General features: G+C 41.2%; 1 protein-coding gene across 1 annotated transcript in view; it reads right to left on the minus strand.

The window, feature by feature from the left end:
- Nucleotides 1–21,641, minus strand: part of LOC147372841 (antigen WC1.1-like) — a 58,167-nt gene extending 36,526 nt beyond the window's left edge. The window contains exons 1-5 of the mRNA XM_086402112.1: nucleotides 21,506–21,641; nucleotides 21,298–21,416; nucleotides 13,524–13,853; nucleotides 1,256–1,564; nucleotides 848–1,165 (exon numbers count right to left, since the gene is read on the minus strand). Of these exons, the coding sequence (XP_086258238.1) occupies nucleotides 848–1,165; nucleotides 1,256–1,564; nucleotides 13,524–13,853; nucleotides 21,298–21,370 (1,030 nt within the window). The 5' untranslated portion in view covers nucleotides 21,371–21,416; nucleotides 21,506–21,641. The remainder of the gene's footprint in view (nucleotides 1–847; nucleotides 1,166–1,255; nucleotides 1,565–13,523; nucleotides 13,854–21,297; nucleotides 21,417–21,505) is intronic.
- Nucleotides 21,642–26,591: the final 4,950 nt, after the last annotated feature.

The raw sequence follows: 26,591 nt of genomic DNA on the forward strand, positions 1-26,591 counted from the left end.
GACCAAATGAGCACTCACCATGTTTCTCCATGTTTTCCCTGACCATGGCCCAGGGGGCTGGGACAGCTTCACTACTCCTGCTGGCTCCAGTCTGTACCAATGTCTACCCACCTATTACTGGATGCCCAGGTGAGTGACCATCTTCCTGGTCCTTTGATATAAGTTATGGATCCCACAACTTTCACAGAGGCACTTTTAATCATGGATGTATGGTTAATTAGTTGTTAAAAAGAGAAGCAAGTAGGAAGGAAGCAAACCACCATGATGCTGACATCACTCCCTCTTTGCCAAGACTTTTACACAATTAGCTGAAGTAGAGAAATTCTTTGAATAGTTCCATTTGAAATTACATATGGATGAATAGAAAATCTGAATAATTCTGATTTATTAAAAATACTGAATTTGTAGTTAAACCTTTCTACTATAACTTTAAAACAAAACAATTTCAAGTTCAGATGTATTTCAAAATTGTTAATAATGTGTGAAATTGAAATTTCCTGAATTTGAATGATGTCTTAAGAAATACATGCTGAGGTTATCGGGTAAAGGAAACTGATGGGCATAGAAATTCTCACATGGTTCAGTGGGGGAAAATCTCTGACTGAGGTATACCCTTTTGCTTATATATTGTTCACTATGATTATACTTAAATAGCTATGTTTACTTAAAATATGTATTGTCCTTTATGCTTCTTGCCCTGATCTGAAACATGAATGAATAATGACAGAACCCATATTTAGTCATGAAATATCTAACGTTTGAAGTCAGTTTTCCCTCCCTCCCTGCCCTTGGAGACATATCACTCCAGGAGCATCCTGAGTACCAACAGCCCTTCCCTCTCTCTTACCTGAGCAGATCACAGAAGCCGTGTTGCCATGAGAACAGTCAGAACCACCCAGGGAAGTCACAGGGCAACTCCACAGGAAAGACTCAGCCCCCAAACAGTGAAATCGGACTGTTGAGATCTGGTCATTTCTGCCCACCAAGTGTGGTCCTCCGGGGGTGGAGATGGCGACTCCACAGCCGAGCTGACGACAGACAACATTGGCATTGGCCAGACTCCAGTGGGAGGCACAGAGCACTCTCCATCGTCCAGAAATGTTCATCTCCACCTGCCCCTCACACTGAGAGGAGCCGTTTGTCATGAGCCGGATTTCTGAGTACGCTAGTAGAAGAAGACAGGATTTCAGCAAAATCTCATGATTTTCTTACCCCAACAAGAGTGCAGGGAGGTTAGTCCTGATCTACATCTCACCTGAACAGGCAACCTGAGCAGCTCCACTGTGGTGACACGTGCCCCCTGGGCAGGGCACTCTGGGGCAGACCCGGAGCTCGGGCTCCTCCCCCTCACACCTGAACTCCTCAGCCCAGACCTGGCCATCAGACTCTCTGAAGGGCATGTGTTTCAGGACAGATGCAACCTTGCCGCATCCCAGCTCTGCACAGATGACCTGGGCAGTGGGGAGTGTGAAATTCCCATCAGACACTGGAATCCAGGCTTTTCCAGAATGTACTTCTACACGCCCTGAGCAGGGTCTATCCCCTCCAAACAGACGCACAGATCCTAAGATAAAAATAACAACAAATACAGTGAGCATTCATTTTCCTTGCTTGCAAATTGAAAACAATTTGCCACAGGCAATGGTGTGAAAACTTTCCAGGAGTTGAGCACGCACTGAGAATTTAACAGTGTCAGAGTTGCATTTTCATGACCAAGTTTCTAAAGAGAAACCCGTATATATGTGTTAGTATACTGTATTGGTGTTTTTCCTTCTGGCTTACTTCACTCTGCAACCCTGTGTATGAGATAGCAAAAGAGACATTGATGTATAGAACAGTCTTATGGACTCTGTGGGAGAGGGAGAGGGTGGGAAGATTTGGGACAATGGCATTGAAACATGTAAAATATCATGTATGAAACGAGATGCCAGTCCAGGTTCGATGCATGATACTGGATGCTTGGGGCTAGTGCACCGGGACAACCCAGAGGGATGGTATGGGGAGGGAGGAGGGAGGAGGGTTCAGGATGGGGAACACATGTATACGTGTGGTGGATTCATTTTGATATTTACAATTATGTAAACTTTACAATTATGTAAAGTTTAAAAATAAAATAAAATTTAAAAAAAAATAAAAAAAATTTTTTTAAATAAATAAATAAATAAAGAGAAACCCAGAAGCAGGGTCAATTTCAAATGACTGGATCCCAGCAAGGTATACTTTGAGGTTGGTTAGAAATGTGAATTCCTTTTCTGAGGTCCAGGAAACTACAGGGACCAAGACAGATCATCTGTCTGGGTGAATGCCAGGTACATATTTTTTATTTTGGTTAGAGAAGTTTCTCATTTAGGGGCCTGGGATCTACAGAGCCCAAGAAAATAATGTGTAATGTGTGGCACTCAAACTTGAGTATAGAGACATGAAGAACAGAATCAAACCAGAGCAAAATGGCTGAGAGTGTAGAGATCTATTGTCTGGACAAAGTTAGAAAGCTTTTCTGAGACTTTCTGCTACTAATCTAATCAGTTTTTTCTCCCATGAGCCACTCCTTAAGTGGCATGGTGTAGAGAAAATCATATAGGCTGGATCCATTAGTGCATGCCAACCTGTAGACAGATAATGGCTCAAGAGAAGAAATACTGACATAATAACTAATTCACTTTTAATGTACCAAATTTTATTTTTCTGATAATTTTTGATGACAAAATATTCCAAGAATTTCTTAGATTACCTAAATAGGAAAAAAGATGAGTCTGTTCTGTTAAGTAAGTTCAGAAAGTCACAGGAGAGAGAAGGGATGGTCTTAGACATTTCTCTTGAAAACTTGGTATTTGTCAACAAACCTGGGAGAGAATGAGTTCTGAATGGAAATTTATAAAACAGTGAGTTTGCCAAAGAGTTCCTACTACAGACTTTTCTTCTGAAACAGAAATCATAAAGAACCATAAGGAGTGATATTAATTGATTTTAATTCTATCATCATGCTAATTCTGTATTCATATCTGACATCAGTGAGATGATAAAAAAGGAGGGTCCCCAACCCTCACTCTCCCAAAGAAACAGTGTGCCCCCAGCAACATGCCTGCCAACTTCAGACAGAACTGACTCAGAAACTGCTCCCTGATGTGGCACAACCCTGCACCACCATGGTCCTAGGCAGTCCTGTCTGCCCAGACATCCAGAAGGAGTCACACCATTTGGCATCCCTGACAACAGGACTGTCAACTGTGGACATGAGTATGAGTACAGATTCTAGTGCACCCTGCAACCTAGGCTCAGTCTCACTCTACTACACTAAGGAAGCAATCCTGCCCACCTCAGCACCCAGAGGAAGCGACACTCATCCATGAACCTGCCAACAGGGCCACTGACCAGAGACACAACAGCAGCCCCAGAAGCAGCCACATAACCTGACTCCAGCTTTGCTGGACCACAAGACCAAGGGCAGTCCTATCAGTTCAAGGACAAGGCAGTAGATCTTTATTGGTTGAAATCAGATTTCAACAAATCTTTATTTGTTGAAATTCTGGAAGAAGTGTCTGCTCCTTCAAATGCACACTCACCAATGCAGGACTACACAGATCATGAAGAATCTGCAAAATAAGATGCCTCTTAAGGAAACCAATAAAACTCCAGCAACTACTCTGAAGAAATGAAGATTTATGAACTGCTTGAGAAAAAATTCAAAATAATTGGTTCAAACTCAATGGCTACAATAGAACAGAAACAGACAACTGAACACCATCTGGAAAAGTATGTGAACAAATGGCAAAGTTTAACTAAAAAATAGAAAACACAGTGCTCACTTCAGCAGCACATATACTTAAAAACAGAAAACACAAGAATAAACCAGACAGAATTGCTGAAACTCAATAATACAATAACTGAACTGAAAAATTCAAAAGAGTGCTTCAGGCAAACTATTGTCCAAAACAAAGAATCAGCAAACTTAAGGACAGGTTATTTCAAATTATCTTGTTAGAAGAACAAATCAAGTACTGATGGGAGACTTGGACCATAAAGAAGGCTGAACACCAAAGAATTGATGCTTTTGAATTGTGGTTCTGGAGAAGACTCTTGCGAGTCCCTTGGATGTTCAAGAGATCAAACCAGTCAATCCTAAAGGAAATCATCCCTGAATATTCATTGAAAGGACTGATGCAGAAGCTGAAGCTCCACATCAGTTTGGCCACCTGATGTGAAGAGCTGACTCACTAGAAAAGACCTTGATGCTAGGAAATATTAAGGCAAAGGAGATGGGGGTGGCAGAGGATGAGATAGTTAAATAGCATCACTGGCTTGGACATGAATCTGAGCAAACTCTGGGAGATAGTGAAGGACAGGGGAGCCTGGTGTGCTGCAGTCCATGGTGTCACAAAGAGTCAGACATGACTTAGTGACTGAACAGCAACAAGATGGAAAAAAGTGAAAATTATTCATATACAATGCATGGGTAACCGTACAGCAAAATTATTCATGCATTATGAGAGCCCCAATAGGAAAAAAGAAAGAGGCAGATAGCTTATTTAAAGAACTAATGACTGAAAATTTCCCAAGTTTAGGGAGAGAAAAAAGGACAACTCAGTGGCCATGAGTAAATTCTGGGAGTTGGTGATGGACAGGAAAGCCTGGCATGCTGCAGTCCATGGGGTCGCAAAGAGTCAGACATGACTGAGGGACTGAACTGAAGTTGCATGAGCCTCAATACTCATAAGACACATAAATATTTGGGGAAAATATTAGTTGAATCAGTTTTTAGCATATTTCATCACCCTCTGCTCATCCTATCTATCACCTAACCCTGGATTTTTGTCATTTCTCCCGTTTCACACAAGTAAACATGATCTTAAACATACAAATGTTTATTGATTTAAAGATGGGTTTGTCGAAAAGGTAAGCAACTGCTATAGAAGTGAAGGGTAGGTATATAGGTGGGGTTTGTGGCAAGTAAGGTGAGATCATAAAGAGTTTTGAGGCTAAGGAGGGAAACCAAAATGACAATGTATCTTTAGTCATCCAAGGAGCATATTTTGTAAAGAATAAAAGGGAATCAATTACCTAATTTTTTAAATTCCCTTGTTTCTGAGTATATTCTGATTATTTATTGCTAGAGTTCTTTCTGGTAAAAGACTACCTAGTAATGCCTGAATCCAGTTAAAAAACTAGACTTCCAAAGAAGAAAAATATAACCATAAAAAAAATTTTAAATGAGCAATCATTAAAAGCAAATTCAGAAATTACAGAGATGATTTAATTGGCTGATAAGGCCTTTAAACCTCTAATATAAATATACCTACCGAGGCATAAAAACAAAGTAGAGAGAAAATAAGCAAATGGAGCTTCTAAAACTAAAATACAATATTTGGGATGAAAAATTGTCTGGATTAACTTAACAAGACACAAGACATTGCAGAATAAAAGAACTGGAAATTCAACACATAGCAATTGACTATCCAAATTGAAGTAGAGAGAGAAAAATACGAGTAGAAATTATTATCATTAAGGATAATATCAAACCATGTAAAATATGTTATTTGGAGATTCAGAATAAGGGATAAGTAGAAAAAAATTTTTTTAAATGATAGATGGAATTTTTCCAAATTTAATGAAGCTATAAACCCACTGATCCAAGAGGCTAAACAAACCTCAAACAAGATAAAGTAAATAAAACCACCCAGGGCACTTGATAATATATTGCTGAAGTCCATTCATAAACAAAAATAACTCTTAAGAGCAGCCAGGAAATTTTGACACACTATATATAGGGGAACAATGTTAAGTATTACTGACTTCTTGTTTGAAGTAATGCAAGCCAGATAATTCAGACACTTTTGAAAATAACTCAAACCTGAAAGAAAATTAAAGTGTTTTCAGATGAATAACAGATGATAGAATGTGAGGCTATCAGACATACACTACACAAAAATGTTATCTAAAGGTCTAAAAGTTAAAGGAAAGTGATAATAAATGAAAGCTTAAATCTACCCAAAGCAATAAGAACTGTGTTAAATGATAATTCTGCAAGTAAATATTTTAAAAACTTCTTCTCATTTTTAAAATACTACAATATTTAAGACAAAAATAGCAATTGTGTATTACAAAATTATAATATATTTATAAGTAGAATATATGACAATAGTAACATAAATAACAAGAACAGGGAAATAGAAGTATACTATAATAATGTCTTACATTATATATTAAATGACATGCTATCTAAAGAAAAATGTTATTAAAGAGTAATATTTTCAACATTATGATAAGCTCTGCAAAAAGAGATACAGCCAATAAACCAACAGAGTACAAAAATAGAGTATTAAAATGCTCAATTAAAGATTAAAATAGGAACAAAAAAGCATAAAACAAACAGCAAGCTAGTAAACTTAAACACAAGTATATAAATAATTATGTTAAATTTAAATAATTTAGACACTCCAACTAAAAGCAAGATGATAAGACTACATAAAGTAAGACAAAATCATACACTGTATAAACACGGAAACATAGGGTCACAAAGATATACCATGCAAACACTGATCAGAGAAAGCTGTATTATATATATTAACATTATATGAAGTAAGCCTATAGGATAAAGAATATATTCAGAGAGAAAAGAACATTCCATGATGATAAAATACAAAAGAAATTATGTAGTTTCAAAATCAGCATGAAGCAACTGAAATGGTGTTTAGAGGAAAATTTATAGCCTTTATGCTTCCTTGAGGCTTACATTAGAAAAGAAAAGAAAACTGAGAGCAAATGATCTAAGATTCCACCTCAAGAATCTACAAAAATACAGCAAATCAAAACCAAACAAGAAGAACAAAAACTAATAGAAATCAATGAAATAAGAAACATACACAATAAAGCAAATCAACAAAGTCAACTGGTAATCTTTTTGAAAGGCTAATGAAACTGATAATCCTCTAGCAAAAAATTCAATCAAGAAAAACTAAAAGAACACAAATTTAACAACACCAAGAATGAAAGGGGGTTTATCACTTTAGATCCTACCAATATGTAAAAGATACATTGTTGTTCAGTCACTAAGTCCTATCCAACTCTGCCACCCTGTGGACTGCAGCACCCAAAGCTTCCCTGTCTTTCACTGTCTTCTGGAGTTTGCTCAGATTTAAATCCATGGAGTCAATGATGCCATCCAACCATCTCGTCCTCTGTCGCCCACCTTCTCCTCCTGCTCTCATCTCGATCTTTCCCAAAATCAGGGTCTATTCCAATGAGTTGGCTCTGCACATCAGTTGGTCAAACTATTGGAACTTCAACTTCAGCATCAGTCCTTTCAATGAATATTCAAGGTTGATTTCCTTTAGGATTGACTGGTTGATCTCCTTGTTGTCCAAGGGATTCTCAAAAGTCTTCTCTAGCACCACAGTTCAAAAACATCAGTTCTTTGGTGCTCAGTCTTCTTTATGGTCCAACTCTCACATCCATACCAGACTACTGGAAAAAACATAGCTTTGACCTTTGTCAGCAAAGTGATGTTTCTGCTTTTTAATATGCTATCTAGGTTTATCATAGCTTTTCTTCCAAGGAGCAAGCATCTTTTAATTTCATCGTTGAAGTCACCATCTGCAGTGCTTTTGGAGCCGAAGAAAATAAAATCTGCCACTGTTTCCATTTCTCCCCCATGTATTTTCTTCCCAAGTGATGCTAGTGGTAAAGAACCTTCCTACCAGTGGAGGTAGACATAAGAGATGTGGGTTCAATTCCCTTCCATCCTGGGAAGATTCCCTGGAGGAGGAAATGGAAACCCACCTCAGTATTCTTGCCTGGAAAATCCCATGAACAGAGGAGCCTGGCAGGCTACAGTCCATAGGGTTGCGCAGAGTTGGACATAACTGAAGCAACTTAGCACTGCACATTTGCCATGAAGTGATGGGACTGGATGCCATGATCTTAGTTTTTTAACAATATTGGGCGTGTTCAGGGTGGTGTGACCATAGACTGATCTTAGTTTTTGAATGTTGTGTTTTAAGTCAGCTTTCTCACTCTCCTTTCACCTTCATCAAGAGGTTCTTTAGTTCCTCTTCACTTTCTGCCACTAGAGTGATAACATCTGCATATCTGAGGTTGTTGATATTTCTCCTGAATATCTTGATTCCAGCTTGTGCTTCATCCAGTCCAGCATCTCGCATGATGTACTCTGCATATAAATTAAATAAGCAGGGTGACAACATACAGCCTTGTCATACTCCTTTTCCTGCATTGAACCAGTCCATTGTTCCATGTTTGGTTCTAGCTGCTGCTTCTTGACAGGTAAGGTAGTCTGGTATTCCCACCTTTTTAAGAATTTCCTACAGTTTGTTGTGATGCACACAGTCAAAAGATTTAGCATAGTCAATGAAACAGAAGTAGATTTTTTTCTGGAATTCTCTTGCTTTTTCTATGATCCAACAGATGTTGGCAATCTGATCTCTGGTTCCTCTTCCTTTTCTAAATCCAGCGTGTACATTTGGAAGTTCTCAGTTCACAAACAGTTGAAGCCTAGCTTGAAGGATTTTGAGCATTACCTTGCTAGCATATGAAATGAGTGCAGTTGTGTGGAACTTTAAACTTTCTTTGGCATTGTCCATCTTTGGGATTGAAATGAAAACAACCTGACCTTTTCCAGTCCTGTGGAACTCCATTGCTGAGTTTTCCAAATTTGCTGGCATATTGAGTGCAGCACTCTAACAGCGTCATCTTTTAGGATTTGAACTAGCTCAGCTGGAATTCCATCACTTTCACTAGCTTTTTTCATCTTAATGCTTCCTAAGGCCCACTTGACTTCAGACTCCAGGATATCTGGCTCTAGATGAGTGACCACATCATCATCGTTATCTGGGTCAATAAGTCCTTTCTTGTGTAGTTCTTCTTTGTATTCCTACTGCCTCTTTTTTATCCTTTTAATTCTGTTAGGTCCTTGCATGTCTTCCCTTGAAAATACAACTACCAATATTTGAAAGCACACCAAAAAAATGGAAAATCTGAAAAAAATCTGAAGTTTCTTAAAAAATTCCCATTAAGAAAATTACAGTACTCCAATGTCAGCTCTTCCACAGAGCTCAGAAATTATTTCTACTCTGAATTTATCCTAAACACAGTACTTCACCTTCAACAATCTGATCAGATCAGATCAGTAGCTCAGTCATGTCTAACTCTTTGTGACCCCATGAATCACAGCACGCCAGGCCTCCCTGTCCATCACCAACTCCCAGAGTTCACTAAGACCCACGTCCATTGAGTCAGTGATGCCATCCAGCCATCTCATCCTCTGTCGTCCCCTTCTCCTCTTGCCCCCAATCCCTCCCAGCATCAGAGTCTTTTCCAATGAGTCAACACTTCGCATGAGGTGGCCAAAGTACTGGAGTTTCAGCTTTAGCATCATTCCTTCCAAAGAAATCCCAGGGCTGATCTTCAGAATGGACTGGTTGGATCTCCTTGCAGTCCAAGGGACTCTCAAGAGTCTTCTCCAACACCACAGTTCAAAAGCATTAATTCTTCGGCGCTCAGCCTTCTTCACAGTTCAACTCTCACATCCATACATGACCATAGGAAAAACCATAGCCTTGACTACACGGATCTTTGTTGGCAAAGTAATGTCTCTGCTTTTGAATATGCTATCTAGGTTGGTCATAACTTTCCTTCCAAGGAGTAAGCGTCTTTTAATTTCATGGCTACAGTCACCATCTGTAGTGATTTTGGAGCCAATAAAACAAAGTCTGACACTGTTTCCACTGTTTCCCCATCTATCTCCCATGAAGTGATGGGACCGGATGCCATGATCTTCATTTTCTGTATGTTGAGCTTTAAGCCAACTTTTTCACTCTCCACTTTCAGTTTCATCAAGAGGCTTTTGAGTTCCTCTTCACTTTCTGCCATAAGGGTGGTGTCATCTGCATATCTGAGGTTATTGATATTTCTCTCGGCAATCTTGATTCCAGCTTGTGTTTCTTCCAGTCCAGCATTTCTCATGATGTACTCTGCATAGAAGTTAAATAAACAGGGTGACAGTATACAGCCTTGACGAACTCCTTTTCCTCTTTGGAACCAGTCTGTTGTTCCATGTCCAGTTCTAACTGTTGCTTCCTGACCTGCATACAAATTTCTCAAGAGGCAGATCAGGTAGTCTGGTATTCCCATCTCTTGAAGAATTTTCCACAGTTTATTGTGATCCACACAGTCAAAGGCTTTGGCATAGTCAAAAAAGCAGAAATAGATGTTTTTCTGGAACTCTCTTGCTTTTTCCATGATCCAGCGAATGTTGGCAATTTGATCTCTGGATCCTCTGCCTTTTCTAAAACCAGCTTGAACATCTGGAAGTTCATGGTTCACATATTGCTGAAGCCTGGCTTGGAGAATTTTGAGCATTACTTTACTAGCATGTGAGATGAGTGCAATTGTGAGGTAGTTTGAGCATTCTTTGGCAGTGCCTTTCTTTGGGATTGGAAGGAAAATGACCTTTTCCAGTCCTGTGGCCACTGCTGAGTTTTCCAAATTTGCTGGCATATTGAGTGCAGCACTTTCACAGCATCATCTTTCAGGATTTGAAATAGCTCAACTGGAATTCCATCACCTCCACTAGCTTTGTTTGTAGTGATGCTTTCTAAGGCCCACTTGACTTCACATTCCAGGATGTCTGGCTCTAGGTCAGTGATCACACCATCGTGATTATCTGGGTCGTGAAGATCTTTTTTGTACAGTTCTTCTGTGTATTCTTGCCATCTCTTCTTAATATCTTCTGCTTCTGTTAGGTCCATACCATTTCTGTCCTTTATCGAGCCCATCTTTGCATGAAATGTTCCTTTGGTATCTCTGATTTTCTTGAAGAGATCCCTAGTCTTTCCCATTCTGTTGGTTTCCTCTATTTCTTTGCATTGATCGCTGAAGAAGGCTTTCTTATCTCTTCTTGCTATTCTTTGGAACTCTGCATTCAGATGTTTATATCTTTCCTTTTCTCCTTTGCTTTTCACTTCTATTCTTTTCACAGCTATTTGTAAGGCCTCCCCAGACAGCCATTTTGCTTTTGCATTTCTTTTCCATGGGGATGATCTTGATCCCTGTCTCCTGTACAATGTCACGAACCTCATTCCATAGTTCATCAAGAACTCTATCAGATCTAGGCCGTTAAATCTCTTTCTCACTTCCACTGTATAATCATAAGGGATTTGATTTAGGTCATACCTGAATGGTCTAGTGGTTTTCCCTACTTTCTTCAATTTAAGTCTGAATTTGGCAATAAGGAGTTCATGGTCTGAGCCACAGTCAGCTCCTGGTCTTGTTTTTGCTGACGGTTTAGAGCTTCTCCATCTCTGGCTGCAAAGAATATAATCAGTCTGATTTCGGTGTTGACCATCTGGTGATGTCCATGTATAGAGTCTTCTCTTGTGTTGTTGGAAGAGGGTGTTTGTTATGACCAGTGCATTTTCTTGGCAAAACTCTATTAGTCTTTGCCCTGCTTCATTCCGTATTCCAAGGCCAAATTTGCCTGTTACTCCAGGTGTTTCTTGACTTCCTACTTTTGCATTCCAGTTCCCTATAATGAAAAGGACATCTTTTTTGGGTATTAGTTCTAAAAGGTCAAGAGGGTGAAATTCTCTTTCACACCACTTTCCTAAAATTGAGAAGAAACTCCAAGACTGCAGTTTCAATTAGAGAATTGGAACAGACATGCTATTCTCTTTTTACTTCTCCTGTGTCACCACTTTGACCTGCCTTCACTAAAACATGTTTCTGAAAATATAGAAGCGATAGACCAGAGGGAAGAAACTGACAAAGAGATTAGCACAAAAAAACTGGAACAGTTAATAAACATGTGAAAGTCTAAATTAGAGCAGCCTTAGGGAGTAAAAACCATAATCAAAGTTAAAATGCCACAGCACCCTGTTAATTTTTAAGTATATCCTAACTGAAATTAATATTCAAACATTTATTTTCTTAAAACAGTAACATTAGGAGCTCCAACATCACATAAGCTTACAGCACCACACACTGTATTTTTACTCAGATGCTGATTTATCAAAACAAGGTGGAAACACATGTAGTGTTTCCACAAGTTTATCTGCAGTTGAAACCATGATTAGGGCATGGTAACAATAGAAATATTACTTGAAATGCCAGAAAATAGATTTTCTTAAAACAAAAAATTCCTATCTGAAACTCAAATGCCCCTTGAAACTAATTATTTTTAATAATAATAATAACAGAAGAAAACATTTGCAGATGTATACTTACCTCCCAAAGTTCTAAGCTGTATACATTAAATATATACAGCGTTTTGTATGTCAGTCATATCTCAATAAAGTAGCTTAAAAGGAAAGTAATTCTTTTCTTAGGGGTCTCAACTAGTATCATCAAAGACCTTTTGAGGGTGAGATTGGAAAAGATCACTTTTCTGGTGATCTTCCCCCAAAGAGCTGATTAGCCATAAGCTGCTAGAAATGTACTGCAAATATTCTCAGGGCTCCTCCTGTCTCACCCACCAGATGGCTGACCATTTTGAAAGACTCAACTACCTACATTAGGAATTCACTGTGATATCTGACTTTTCCTCTAGTCCACCTGGTCTGATGGGATTCATGTGTAAAGCATCTAGATCTTCCACCATTGTAATAACCACTGGAAACTGACCATCTACTCATACCCTAGTCTCATTGCTATCTTTACTGTCTCCACCTTGGCACAATCCAATGTGCTTAGCACTGAGCACTTCTCATGAGTCACTTCAGGTCCTATTAGCTTCACTGACTGTTACACTTGATGTGCTTCAGCTACTGTGCTGTTAATTTCCAAGCTTCATATTTTGCTTCTCCTTCAACAACCCCACAGACAGAATGTGAGCTCCCCACCAAGGTGGCCAGGTGATGAGACTAGCTCCTGCCACAAATCCTCCTTCTTGCCCTGACTGTGACCTAGGACCTTCAAATGCACGAGTGAAATCCCCTCATGCCTTTTCCTTCTGTTGCACCCTGACTCCCAGTGTTGTCACTTCTCCATGTGTCTTCACTCTCTCTTTTGGCTTCTCATGCTTTGTTGAGTCAACCTCCTTGCATCCTCCCTGATATGATCCCTTCATACCTCTGGTGACTCTGTTTCTTTAAGACCAGAGAGTGTAATAAACTATGCTTGCCCTCTCTTATGCCCTCTCTTGTGGCCAAATCTGACTGGCCATCTCAATAGAATAAAAAATAATCATGATGAAACTAATCTGTCAAATCATTGTATGAAAGTATAACCCAGCAGTTGTAACTGTTTGTAACATTTGACATCACTTCCCCGCCTCTTATGACACATCACAGAGATCTGAAGGGTCCAGCTGTCCACAAGTCTGAAGTTTTTACTGTCCAGGGCCAAGCAAACCCTTAACCCCCCTTGAGAACCTAATGCTCTAAGAATCAAGTGTGACCAGAGTCTTCCCCCAAGGGTGCTCTAAAGCATGTGATCTGGTTTCCCCATGGTCATTCTGTGAATGAGACGGAGGTGTTTCCTGCTGGGAATCCCCTCCAAGACCAGACAGGCCTTACCTGAGCAGACTGCTCCAATATCCTGGTCATGAGAGAAGGTGTCATTATAGTTTTTAAAATCAATATGAACACACTTATAGATACTCAAAGTTGATTCAGCCTCTATACTCTCACAAGAACCATATAAAAACCAAATGGGGCCAAGTCTTGGTCCAAAATAAGACCCTCTGGGAGCATCAATGGCAACTCCACATTCCAGTCGTCTGCACACGTCTTCTACACCATTTATGAGCCAGTTCTCAGCATAAACAGTGCCCCATTCTCCTTTGTACTTCGCTTCCACTCTCCCCTCACAGCGGTGGGCTCCATCCTTCAGCCTCAGCTCCAGAACTGCAAGAGAGACACAGACACAGGACACAGGAGAGATTTTAAGAGAGAGTGCAGTGGTGTGCTGATAAGTAATAAAAAATAATCTTCTCTCTGAAGGGAAAAAAAAATCCCTGCATTTGTTGACTTTTATGGTATAAACATTCCCACCGTGGCCAACTCAAAACCCCCAATGTGCCATCACTGAACATGGAGCAGGAAGGGAGGCACCAGGTGTTTCTCACGAGCCTGTAGAACCAGCTCCAGGGACACCACCAAGGACAGGCCTCTAGAGACTCTGGATGCTGCCCTCCCTGTAAATGTGCCCAAGGCTACTAGGGCCCAGCTTCCCCGTCTCAGTTACAGCTCATGGCCCAAGACCCAGGGAGGAATCCTCCCTCTCCTTCCCTGTCCATAGGGAGCATCTCATCCAGCTCAGGAACAGAGGGCTGGGGTAACAGGCTCCACAGTGTCCCAGTTATTCCTGTCACCTGTGTTCATGCCCTTGTGTAATCCCCACACTCCAATGTATCTAGTAACATGCATGTAACACATAGTATTTGGCAAAAGTTATGAGATGTCACTTAAGAGATTAGGTTTCAAGATGACTCTGGTTTCCTTTTGGTGACCTATCTCTCTCTGTCTAGCTCTAATGAAGCCAGCTGCCACATTGTGAGCTGTGTATGGAGAGACCCTCATGACAAACAACCAAGGGAGGCCTCTTGGCAACAGCCAGCAAGAGACTGAGGCTCTCAGTTAAACAGTCTCCTAGAGTCTGAATGCGGCCAACAACCAGGTGGGTTTGAGTGGTACCCACCCCTTGTTGAACCTTCAGATGATTGAACCAGTAAGACAACACAAGTCAGAGGACCCTGGTAATCTTTGCTGATTCCTAGCCCATGGAAATTATAAGGTGCTAGATGTTTGCTGCTTTAAGCTGTTGTTTTGTTTTGTTTGTTTATTTTTGGCTGTGCTGGGTTTTTGTTGCCACTCACAGACTTTCTCTAGTTACAGAGTAGAGGCTACTCTTCATTGTGGTGCATGAGCCTCTCATGCCAGTGGCTTCTTTTGTTGCTGAGCATGGGCTCTAATCATGAGGGCTAAGATGCCAAGCTTTGCAGTAATTTGTAGCACAGCAACACATAATTAATGTAGGAAGGCATTATGCTAAGTGAAAGAAGTAAAACAGAGAAAAGCAAATACTGTTTGGTCTCATTTATATGTGAACTCTTAAAAAAAAAAAAAACAATTTCATAGATAAGGAGAGTAAATTGGTGGTTGCCTGGGTAGGGATGGGAGTGGGAGGAAAGGATGATGGTGGTACAAACTTCTACTTAGAATATAGATAAGCCCTGGGGATGGAATGTACATGTGACTGTAGTTGACAATTGTTATTTAGTCACCAAGTCATGTCCTACTCTCTGCAAGCCCATGAACTTCAGCATATCAGGCTTCCCTGGCCTTCACTATTTTCTGGAGTTTGCTCAAACTCATGTCCATTGAGTTGGTGATGCCATCCAACTGTCTCATCCTCTGTCACTCCTTTCTTCTCCTGCTCTCAGTCTTTCCCAACATCAGGGTCTTTTCCAGTGAATTGGCTCTTCATATCAGGTGGCCAAAGTATTATAGCTTCAGCATCAGTCTTCCAATGAATATTCAGGTTGATATCCTTTAGGATCGACAGATTGATCTCCTCATTGCCCAAGGGACTCTCAAGAGTATTCTCCAGCACCACAGTTTGAAAGCATCACTTCTTTGGCACTCAACCTTCTTTATGGTCCAGCTCTCACAACCATACATGACTACTGGAAAAGCCATAGATTTGATTATAGGGACCTTTCTTGGTAAAGTGATCTCTCTGTTTTTTAATATGCTGCCTAGATTTGCCATAGCTTTTCTTCCAAGGAGAAAACATCTTTTGATTTCATAGCTTCAGTCACCATCTATGGTAATTTTGGAGCCCAAGAAAATAAAATCTGTCACTGTTTCCACTTTTTCCCCATCTTTTTGCCAAGAAATGATGGAATCAGTTGTCATGATCTTAGTTGACAATACTGGATTGTATATTTGATCATTACTGATAAAGTCAATCTTAAAAGTTCTCATAACATACACATAGTAACTATGTAATGTGATAAATGTGTTAACTAACTTAATTATGTTAATAGTTTCAAAATATATATGTATTTCTTTTTTAATACTTTAATTTTTGGAGTATAGTTGATTTATAATGTTGTGTTAGTTTCAGGTGTACAATAAAGTGACTCAGTTATATATTTTAATACATACACTCATTCTTTTTTAGATTCTTTTCTCTCACAGCTTACCACAGAATACTGGTTAGACTTCCCTCTGCTATACAGTAGGTCCATGTCGATTATCTATCATATATATAGGAAGATGTGTGTGTGTTAATTTCAAATTCCTGATTTATCCCTCTCCCTAACTCCCAACATTTCCCCTTGTGTAACCATAAGTTGTTTTGGATATCTGTAAGTCTGCTTCTGTTTTGTAAATAAGTTCATTTGTACCCTTTTAAAATTAATTTTTATTGGAGTATAGTTGCTTTACTATGTTGTATCCTCTGTACAGCAGAGTGAATCAGTTATTTGTTGTTGTTCAGTTGCTAAGTCATGTCTAACTCTGTGAATTCATGGACTCACACACTCCAGGCTCACCTGTCCTCCACTATCTCCTGAAGCTTGCTCAAATTCATGATGATTTCTAACCATCATGCTATCTAACCATCTCCTCCTCTGCCACCCCCTTCTCCTCTTGCCTTCAATGTTTCCCAGCATCATTTCCAATGAGTCTGCTCTTGGTTGAGTCCCTTTTCTCCACACCATCCCCAGCATTTATGCTTTATAGAGTTTTTGATGGCCAATTCTGACTGGTGTGAGGTGATGCCTCTTTGTACTTTTGATTTGCATTTCTCTGATGGTTAGTGATGCTCAGCATCTTTTCATGTGTTTTTTGGACACCTGTATGTCTTCACTGGAGAATATATACATATGTATTTCAAGTCATCATACTGTACACCTTTCACTTATATCTTATTATATGGTGATTACCTTCCAATAAAGCTGGAAACAATAGATAAAAACAACTATATAGAGAGACAAAAACTTTTGCAAATGCAAGGGAAAGAATGACAGGAATAATAGTAATGGGAGCTTGAAATATATTTCTCAGCTTTTAATACTTGAAATGGTCATCTGAACTAAATTCAATGGGGAAAAAGTGGAAGTAGCAACAGATTTTATTTTGGGGGGCTCCAAAATCCCTGTGGACAGTGACTGCAACCAGGAAATGAAAAGACACTTGCTCCTTGGAAGAAAATCCATAACAAACCTAGTCAGCATATTAAAAAGCAGAGACCTCAATTTGCCAACAAAAGTCCGTAGAGTCAAAGCTGTGATTTTTCCTGTGGTCATGTATGGATGTGAGAGTTGAACCATAAAGAAAGCTGCGTGCATGCATGCTAAGTCGTTTCAGTAGTATCCAACTGTTTGTGACCCTATGGATCACAGCCTGCCAGGTTTCTCTATCCATGGGATTCCCCAGGCAAGAATACTGGAGTGGATTGTCATTTCCTTCTCCAGGGGATCTTCCCAACCCAGGGACTGAAACTGCATCTCTTATGTCTCCTGCATTGGCAGGCGGGTCCTTTACCACTAGCACCACCCGGGAAGCAGCACTGAAGAATTGATGCTTTTGAACTGTGGTGTTGGAGAAGACTCTTGAGAGTGCCTTGGACTGTCAGGAAACCCCACCAGTCAATCCTAAAGGAAATCAACCCTGAATATTCATTGGAAGGACTGATACTGAAGTTGACGCTCCAATACTTTGGTCACTTGATGAGAAAAGATAACTCATTGGGAAAAAAAAAAAAAAAACCCGCTGGTGTCCCCACTGATGGCACTTATCAGAGTTTATTATAATTTCTAGTTTTATTGTCCAGACTCACTAGACTATCAGTTAATATGGGCCAGGGAGCTTTATTCACCATCATTAGGGCCTCAGCATCTGGTGAATTGCAAAGGGTATGGATCGAATGCCCCACAAACCCACCTTTAAATTAATAAACATTTGTGGAATGAAAGTCTAAATAAATTCTGAAAAGAAAGTATGGAAATGATATAATTTAGCACATTTATGGCATTCAAATCAGTAAGAAAAGAAAAAGAAATAATTCAGGAATGACATTGGAAAAAATAAAATTAGGTAGAATGTCATATCATACATAAAATAACTTACACAATTATTTAGTATTTACACATTTAAATATATTCATAAAATTATTACAGATAAAAATAATTTATTTAAATTTGAAGTGGGGAAGAACATGCTTGACAAGGCTCTGAAAGTGGAAACAAAAATGGGAAATTTTAATAGGCAATTAATATTATTAGAAACTTCCGTGAGGGACTTCCCTGGTGGTCCAACAATTAGGGCTCTGCACTTCCAGTGCAGGTACCACAGGCTTGCTTCCTGGTCTGGTTTGGTACAGCCAAAAAAATCAAATGGTAAACTGAAGGAAGCGTCTTCAGTCTATAAATAATGTAATTCAATAGGACAGGGACTTGCACCCAAACTGCCTGGTTTCAAGTCTTACCTCTGTGTCTTACAACTGACTCATCTTGGGCAAGTGACTTTGCTTTCCCTCAGTGATCTGTTTGGTGGATAAAAAATATATTCTGCTTGTTGGACTGTTGTGTGCTCAAATTTGTTCATATAAGTAAGCGCACTGTAGGTTGTTGCAGTAGATGATAGTAGTAGTATAAAGAGCTTCAATACAAATCATGACAAAAATGATAGCCATCACAAGGTAAAAAGGACAAATGTAATGAGCAAAGTAATTGACAAACGAAGAATTAAATTAGCTAATATATGCCAGTGTTTGCCTACCAAACTGGCTAAGGTTTTAGAACCTCGTAAGAAGACAAAGTTGGTGAAGCTATGTGGAAACTAACATTCTCATTCACCATTTGTAGAACTAAAGTTCAGTGCAGCTATTTCTGGCAAGCATTAATCTCTATGTACCAAAAACCATAAAGGTATAGGTACAAAGCCTTAAAACCTTAGAGGTACTCAGCCTATAAAGCAGCAACTCCACTTTTTTTTCCCAACATTTAAATATTTATTTATCTATTTATTTGTCTGCCTAGGTCTTAGTTGCCATATGCAAGATCTTTAGCTGCAGCATGCGAACTCTCAGTTGCCACATGTGGAATCTAGTTCCCTGACCAGGGATCAAATCTGGGACCCTGCACTAGGAGCAGGGAGTCTTAGTTACTGGACCACCAGGGAATTCCTGGAAACCTCACCTTTAGAATATGATTAAGAGAAGCAGTCATGGATGGTCCTACATTTAAACACAGGGAAGTTCAGAGTAACATTTTCATAATAGCAAAAAATTTTGAAAACAACTGAATGCTCAATAGAGATGGTCAGGTGAGCATATTGCATTTCTGCATATAGTGAAATAGCTGGAGGCAGTTTAAAAATTCAGTACTATCCCTGTGATAGCCTGTATTTTTTAATTCTACAATAAAATGCTTTAGTGTGTAAAAGAATAGTTAATGATATAGAAAAATGCCCAAAATATATTCTGGATTGTAAAAACAGGATACAAAACAATATATGCCAGATTATCTAATCCTGAGGATCTACGCTAATGGCATCAATTGCATTGGAGAGATAGTTTTATGCCAATGCCCATCATGAATTTCAAGGTGGAGATTCCTGTAATATGTGAGAAATCATCAGATGCTCAGAAAGGCCAAGACTATTATTCTACAAGGAGCAAGTCTACTGTAACATGAAGTAGAAGAATAAAATGTTATAGGATAATTCTGAATGGTGTTGTTTCAAAGAAAATGAAAATAGTGCTTGCTTTGGTGAAATATTCTTGCTTCTTAAAAAACAACTGATGAAATTTCCTACAGTTTTTCTTGTAAGAGGAGGGGGCCATGCATCAAAACACCCATCATCTCCCCCTTCTGCGACCAAAACCCACCTCTGACCTCCAGAGCCCTCAGAAGGAGACATTTCACCAGCACCTGCCCAGCACTCAAGGAGCAGAGATGAGGAGGGAGGGGACTTCCCAAGGAGAGCTGTGGACACAAGGCTGAGGTCTAGGGGATGACAGTGAGCTCTGAGATGAGATGGGGCTGCATGGAGTCTCAGCCAGATCAGCACCCACATCTGAGAAAGCTGCTTTCTCCAGGCTGGAGACCAGATTCTCCGCAGCCCCAGCCCTGACGCCCGCCATCCTCTCACTCAGGGGAAACCAGCTCCAGAGAGGAACAGGAGAGGGCGCGAGGCAGAAAGTGCTCCCTACAGAGTCACAGCAGATCCTGGGAGGGGAAAGGACCATCCCAGGGCCCCAACACATCAGGAAATGTCACAGGAACTGGGGCAGAGACTAGGGAACTTATACACCTGCGACTGCATATCAACTGATCTCTACAGACAAGAGGTCCCCTCTCCTGGCTGTGGGCTTCTGCTCTGTAATGGACACCTGGTAGGGACAGGTGAGGTAAGCAGGCAGAGCATCTCACAGAGCCCAGTGCTGGGAAGACACAGCAACAATCAGAGGGGAGCCTGGGGGATGGGGAGAGAGGAGCCAGAGAGAGGCAGGCAGGTGCACCATTATCTCTGATTTGGTTACATGCAGTGGCCAAGACATCCAGCCCTGTGGGACCCTGTTTGCTTCACAGACCAATGGACTCAGTCCCTGCTCATCAGCTCCGTTCCTCTCACAGAGACAGGATCCACACACTCCTCACACACACATACATACACAAACTCCACATACACTCCCACTCCACACACACACACACACACACACACAAACTCCTCACTCACTCCTCACACACACACACTCCACACACTCCACACACACACACCCTCACACACTCCTCACACACCCTCACACATGCCTCACAATCACACACACACACACACACACACTCCACACACACACAGTCTTACACACTCCTCACTCACCCACTCACACACACACACACACACACTCCTCACCCTCACACAAACACACACAAACACAAACACAGAGCCTACAGGAGCATACACACAGGAAACATGGGGACCCAGTGGCAGTGCTCACACACCAAGCATGTGGAGCATGTGGGAACAGCCCAGAGTCCCAGCTGAGGTCAGTAGCTGGAGCTTCCACACACTGGGAGTCACTGGGCCCTAGAAGCTCCCTGAGGGAGTGGAGGGGACTCAGGCTGACCCAGCTCAGTCCAGAGCAAACCTCACTGCTCTGTAAAATCTGCCACAACTGGCAGTGGACCCCCCACAGGAGACGGACAAGTATTCACAGTCAGCGTGGCTCCTTTTTGGTCAAAAACACTGAGGTTCAGCTCCACAGCTACAGACACCTTTCCCTTCACCAAGGCGTGCACTGCCTGGGGTGGACCCAGGGCAGAGGGGCAGCTCTTACCTTGACCACCCACCACGGTGCCGAGGAGGAGGACACAGAGTCCCCGCAGGGAGAGGTGTCTGCTCAGAGCCATCCTGACCCCACGTCCTCAAGGTCACAGTCCCAGCAGCAGGATCAGCCTGTGAGGAGGCGTTAGGGTGCCGACCGGGGTCTATATAGACCACCCCTTACACCCTCCCTCCTGGGAGCCAATAGCGACACCTCTCACCATTTCAGGCAGTATCGGAGGCTGCATCTGCCACTTTCTGCAGCTCAGACACCAATGAGCTTCTGAATCTTCAACATCTCCTTATATGAGCAACACGGTCCTTTGACCTCCTGCTTCCGTGGTCCTGAGAGCCAGGCCCCCTGACCAGGGCTAGAGTAGAAAAGTCACATCAAAAACTATGAGTACCATTCTTTCCTCTGATTACCTTGGCCAATCCCCAAGAACTGTAAAATCTTGCACGGTCAGGTTGTGGAATTCACTGGACCACGGAGAATAACTTTGATGGTATCAAGCATTGATCTTCCCCAGCACTGAGCTCAGGATCAAGCAGAGTACTACAAGAAAGCTTCAAGCACAAGAACATTTCTCGGGCCAGCAGAAAATGAGGACAAGGATTTCAGGAATTCACAGGTGACCGTGGAGAAGGTGGGGAGGGAACCATTAAGTTGAGTGGATGAGATTGCAGGTCTTCTCCTCGCAGAATGATCTGGAGACTGGGTCCCAGAGAAGGTGCATGTATGCTCAGTTGTGTCCTACTTTTTGTGACCCCTGGATTGTAATCTGCCAGGCTCCTCTGTCCACAGGATTTCCTAGGCAAGAATACTGGAATGGGTTGCCATTTCCTTCTTGAGGGGATCGTCTCAACCCAGGCATTGAACCCACGTCTCCTGTGTCTCCTGCATTGGCAGGCAGGTTCTTTATTGCTGAGCCACCTGGGAAGCCTTATAAGGGATTTTCAGACATGCTAAGTCCCTTTCCCTTTATTTCATTAATTTTATGTGAAATATCCCTCTCAGCTAGTCAACAAATGATGCTTCAAGAGAGAAAGAGATTGCTGTTACAGGAAACAAAGAGAAAGTAGGACGTATCATTCAACTCTAGCCTGCCAAAATAAGATTTGGGGATCTAAGAGAAGAAAATATATAACTTAGAAAGATTTGGGTTTTCTAAACTTCACATTGTCCCTCTTTGCATATTGAGAGTTTGGTTTTATAAGATTCAGAACACCCTTGTATTATAAGCCATAACTAAAGAAGATGTAAAATACAATTTAAAGCAACTGCCCCCAGACAGAAGGATCAATAGAAAGTATTCTGCTGCACAGTGGCTGCATGCAAGGGGCAAAGAAGAGGCAAGTGAAGCAGAAAACAGAACCTCTTCTGAGCCTAAGAGGAAAGGTGGCAGCAAGAATGGAAGCCCAGGTAGATTGGGTGCACAGAGCCAAGCAGAAGGGTCTGATGTCCAATGTGGCCATTGCTGCCTTGTTCTGTTTCCACTGATCAGAGAAGCTCCCAGATGCTTTCCAGAAAGTAGCCCGGGGATGAGTATAGAGACTGAGTAGGGCCGTAAATGATGCAAGATAGAGCTCCCCCATTGAAATTCAAGGTCACTAACATACTGCCTTCATTCCTCATGCTCCCTCAGGCTCAAGATTCCCATGATGCCCCTCTGTGGTCCACACAAACCCACCCTGAGGCCCCGTCACCCTGACTCTCATCATTTCAGCACAAATGTGGGAAGGACCCACCTGTGACACACATGCCCCAGAGTCCCCACCAGAGCTCAGAAACGGCTTCACACCCTTCCCCTCCCACACCTGAGGGCAGCTGTGGACCAGTCCACAGCCCTGTCACATCCCCACTGGGAGAACACCTCATCCTGGTCAGCAGACATAGCTTCTCTGTCCTTGAGACTCAGGTAAATGAAAACGGAGAAAGTTCAATTGAACATATGTTTTTCTCCCTCTAAATATGCTAATATTAATCCATTATTTTACAATAGTCACTTATTTGCCCTGTATTCCTCTGACTTCCAAGCCTCCATCTGTACATGAACCCCATCTCCTCTGGATGCTTAAAACAGTAGTGATAATAACTGATTATAAATATCAAAACCAGAATATAAACTCAGGGACTGGAGTAGGAACAGGATCTGCTCAGTCACTAGAGTCGATGCTCTACTCCCCGTGGGTCCCAGAGACACCATTCCCTACCCAGTTATGGACTCTGCAGCATCACCAGAAACCACCGGACAAACACCTAGAACACAGGACGTGCTTCCTGGAGTCCAGTCATTCCTCCCACAGGATGACACAGGGATGTGTTTAGTGAACCAGGTACACATGATCTCACCTCGGGATTGAGATCTCGTAGGTAACATACTGTTAGGGACTCCATACCCCATTATAAGGATGGAGTGGGCTGGAAGGAGAGGTTAACCCAGGGCTTGCAGGCTGTGTCCAGGCAGAACCCTGTACTCCAGAGCTGGGATGCAGGTCAACATGGACCAACTCACCCTCTGATGAAGGTTTATCTTCTCTGACACATAAGGAAATCTCAATGTCCCATCCCATCCAAGATTTCAAGGAGGAAAGCTTTAGGGAGGACACTAAACTTGTCCATGTGAACTTCAGGGGTCAGAACAGGCTCAGGAACCAGTCTGCCTGGCCTGACTCAGAGCTCAGCCACATACCATGTGTGTGACCTTGAACAGGATCCTTACACTCTTTGTATAGTGGCTTCGTCTGTAAAAGAAGAGTTATACTTGTGTATAGATGACAGAGTTTTGGTTAGAATTAAATGAGTTGGCATTAGTAAGAGATATAACTAGTCAACAATAGTACATCATCTTGGCAGAAAAGCAATATCAGGGCCCCTCTCTCCATCCCATCCCAGGAACCCCAGGACTCTAGAACAGGAATTTAATTCTGTTACCTGGAGCCTTGACTGGAGCTGTCAGAACTCTCCCAGGAACCACATGCTGTGACGGTGATTGGGGCCAGAGTTGTGAGTCTTCCACACATCGCCCCTTCTCTCTGTGCCCCAGAGAGAGGTTCTACTGCTCATAAACCTCGACCTTATCAACTGTGAACCTCATGAATTAAGTTGTTTACTTGCTAATTTTACTTTATAAATGGACTTGTTAAAGTTCTGTGTCTAATTCACCTCCTTATCCCCGATGCCTGTTAATTAAAAATCCCAAATGATGTCTATTGTATACCTGAATGAATGAATGTCAGCCAGGTATTTTACACAAATCATTTCAATCCAAAGAAATCTTTTGAGATATAATTTAACTTGATGTGAGGACTTAACAGCACAATGCAAGTTGTGTCGCTTGTTGTAATGATATTTATATGATTAAATGGTATAAACTATGTATTGGTTAACTTCTACACTTTTCTACAATGAATGCAGTAAATTGAAATACCAGAAACAAGGCTAGCCCCATTCCAAGAGCAGTGCTGAGAGAGCCAGTTCTAAACATGTATAAACACTGCGTCTTTATGTATCTGAAGATAAAGAAGACAAACCTCAGCACACTGACAGGTGAACACCATGAAGCCTCCTGTTCTGGTCTTAATCAGATATGGCCATGTGGTCCGGATGTTTATATATTTATCATTTGGCATATTTTCAGTTCAAACCACACATAACTGTAACAGGAAGAAATTTTGTTATAAAAAATTTTAGTTTAACAGCTCTATATTGAATTAGAAGTGCAGAAGTAAAGAGCAGGAAGAATCCTGTTCTTTAACTTAGACTAACTGTTTATTCAGTCTTATGGATTGTAAAGCAATACAATATGTAGCATTATTATTCCCAAATCACCATGAAAATATGGAGGTTTCAGAGGTTCAGCAATCTCTTTGCTAGGAAAGTTAATAATTAAATATCCTTGGTAGAGGGACATTTTAGGGACCAATCAGAGGGACTAATATACAAAATATTTTTGAATTAAAAAAGAACTATATGACCTTAAAAGGAAACAATCAATTGAGTTGTTACACAAAAGTACTGGTGACCCACCTCACCATCTGTGTTCCTTGCATGGCTGGACCAAGATTTGTAAAGGCTTCTTTACTAAAGACAACTTCTTCACAAGGGCATGTGATGAGCTTGGTCATGAGCTGGTCATGAGCTGACTGAGGTCCAACCCATCATCTCTGTTCAACCCTTTATAATATATGACTGGCAACATCAAACAAAGTGTATGGCACTGAATTGGCCTCATTCATTCCTCCATAGTGCAATATCAAATACCCAGAGACCAGAGAAGATCAAAGCTACTAAATCAAAGACAAGCATATTCTAAGTGGTGAGCAAGCAGACCAAGGGCCCTTCCCTGCTGCTGTTGGAAAGGAAGAAGCCCTCCCACCCCAGACACCATCTGTGGGAGGAGAGACAAGAAGATGCCTCCTGAAATAGAGGAAAACCAGTCTTAGCAGGAGCTGGAACTGGATTTGACAAGATAATTATTAGCATAAATCCAAGCTAACTTGGGGGACAAATTCCAAATGGGAGAGTCTATGTTAACTTCATGGAAGTTTCAGTCCATGTAAACACCCCTTGCTATTGCACAAGATGAAATCAGTTATAAAAATAGCGAGTATTACATTTATGCATATTTGAATCTAGAGGACACATGTTCAAGCCCACTACAGAAAGAAAATATGTATAACTTCCTTTATTTTTAAAAGCACAGAGTTGTCATTTCTGGAAATACTTTCTAATTCTTCCAGTTCAGAATTACTGCTGTGTCTATTTAATCTGTAAAAACTTTCTTTTTGTCTCTAAAGTGGTATTTTTTGGGAGCAAGTATTGTGTCTTGTTCTTCAATGCCTCCATAAGGTCAAGTAAAGACACATAGAAAGAGCTTAACAAATATCAGATAAGAAATGAATGCATGAACAAATGCTGAACAATCACCCTGCAGTTAGTGATACTGAGTGGGGAAGGGAGAAGGGCAGGGGAGACACAAATCTGATTAATCCCATTCGAACAAGCTGAAGTGGAGTAAGGAGTCAGAGACACACCAAAGGAGCCAGATAGAAATTGCCTTCAAATCCCACTCTGAGAGGGTCAGATCACGTTCAGTCTCTGCACAAAGCTGTACCTAAGAAGCTTCTCCAAGGTGAGAAAAAACTGACAGCACTGCTCTCAGGAGTTCTACTGAAGGATGTAGATAGACAGTAATACTTGTCAAATAGCTGTATTTCTACTCCCCGGTGACTCATTGTGGCCAATGAAACGTGGGCGGTGTCACCTGTGTCACTTCTGAGTGGAGGCAGGAAAAGCCCAAGTGT

Source organism: Bos grunniens, chromosome 5 (genome assembly GCF_055505025.1).
Source record: "Bos grunniens cultivar Pamir isolate PY7600 chromosome 5, Bosgru_T2T1.0, whole genome shotgun sequence".
In the NCBI taxonomy this organism is placed as follows: Eukaryota; Metazoa; Chordata; class Mammalia; order Artiodactyla; family Bovidae; genus Bos; species Bos grunniens.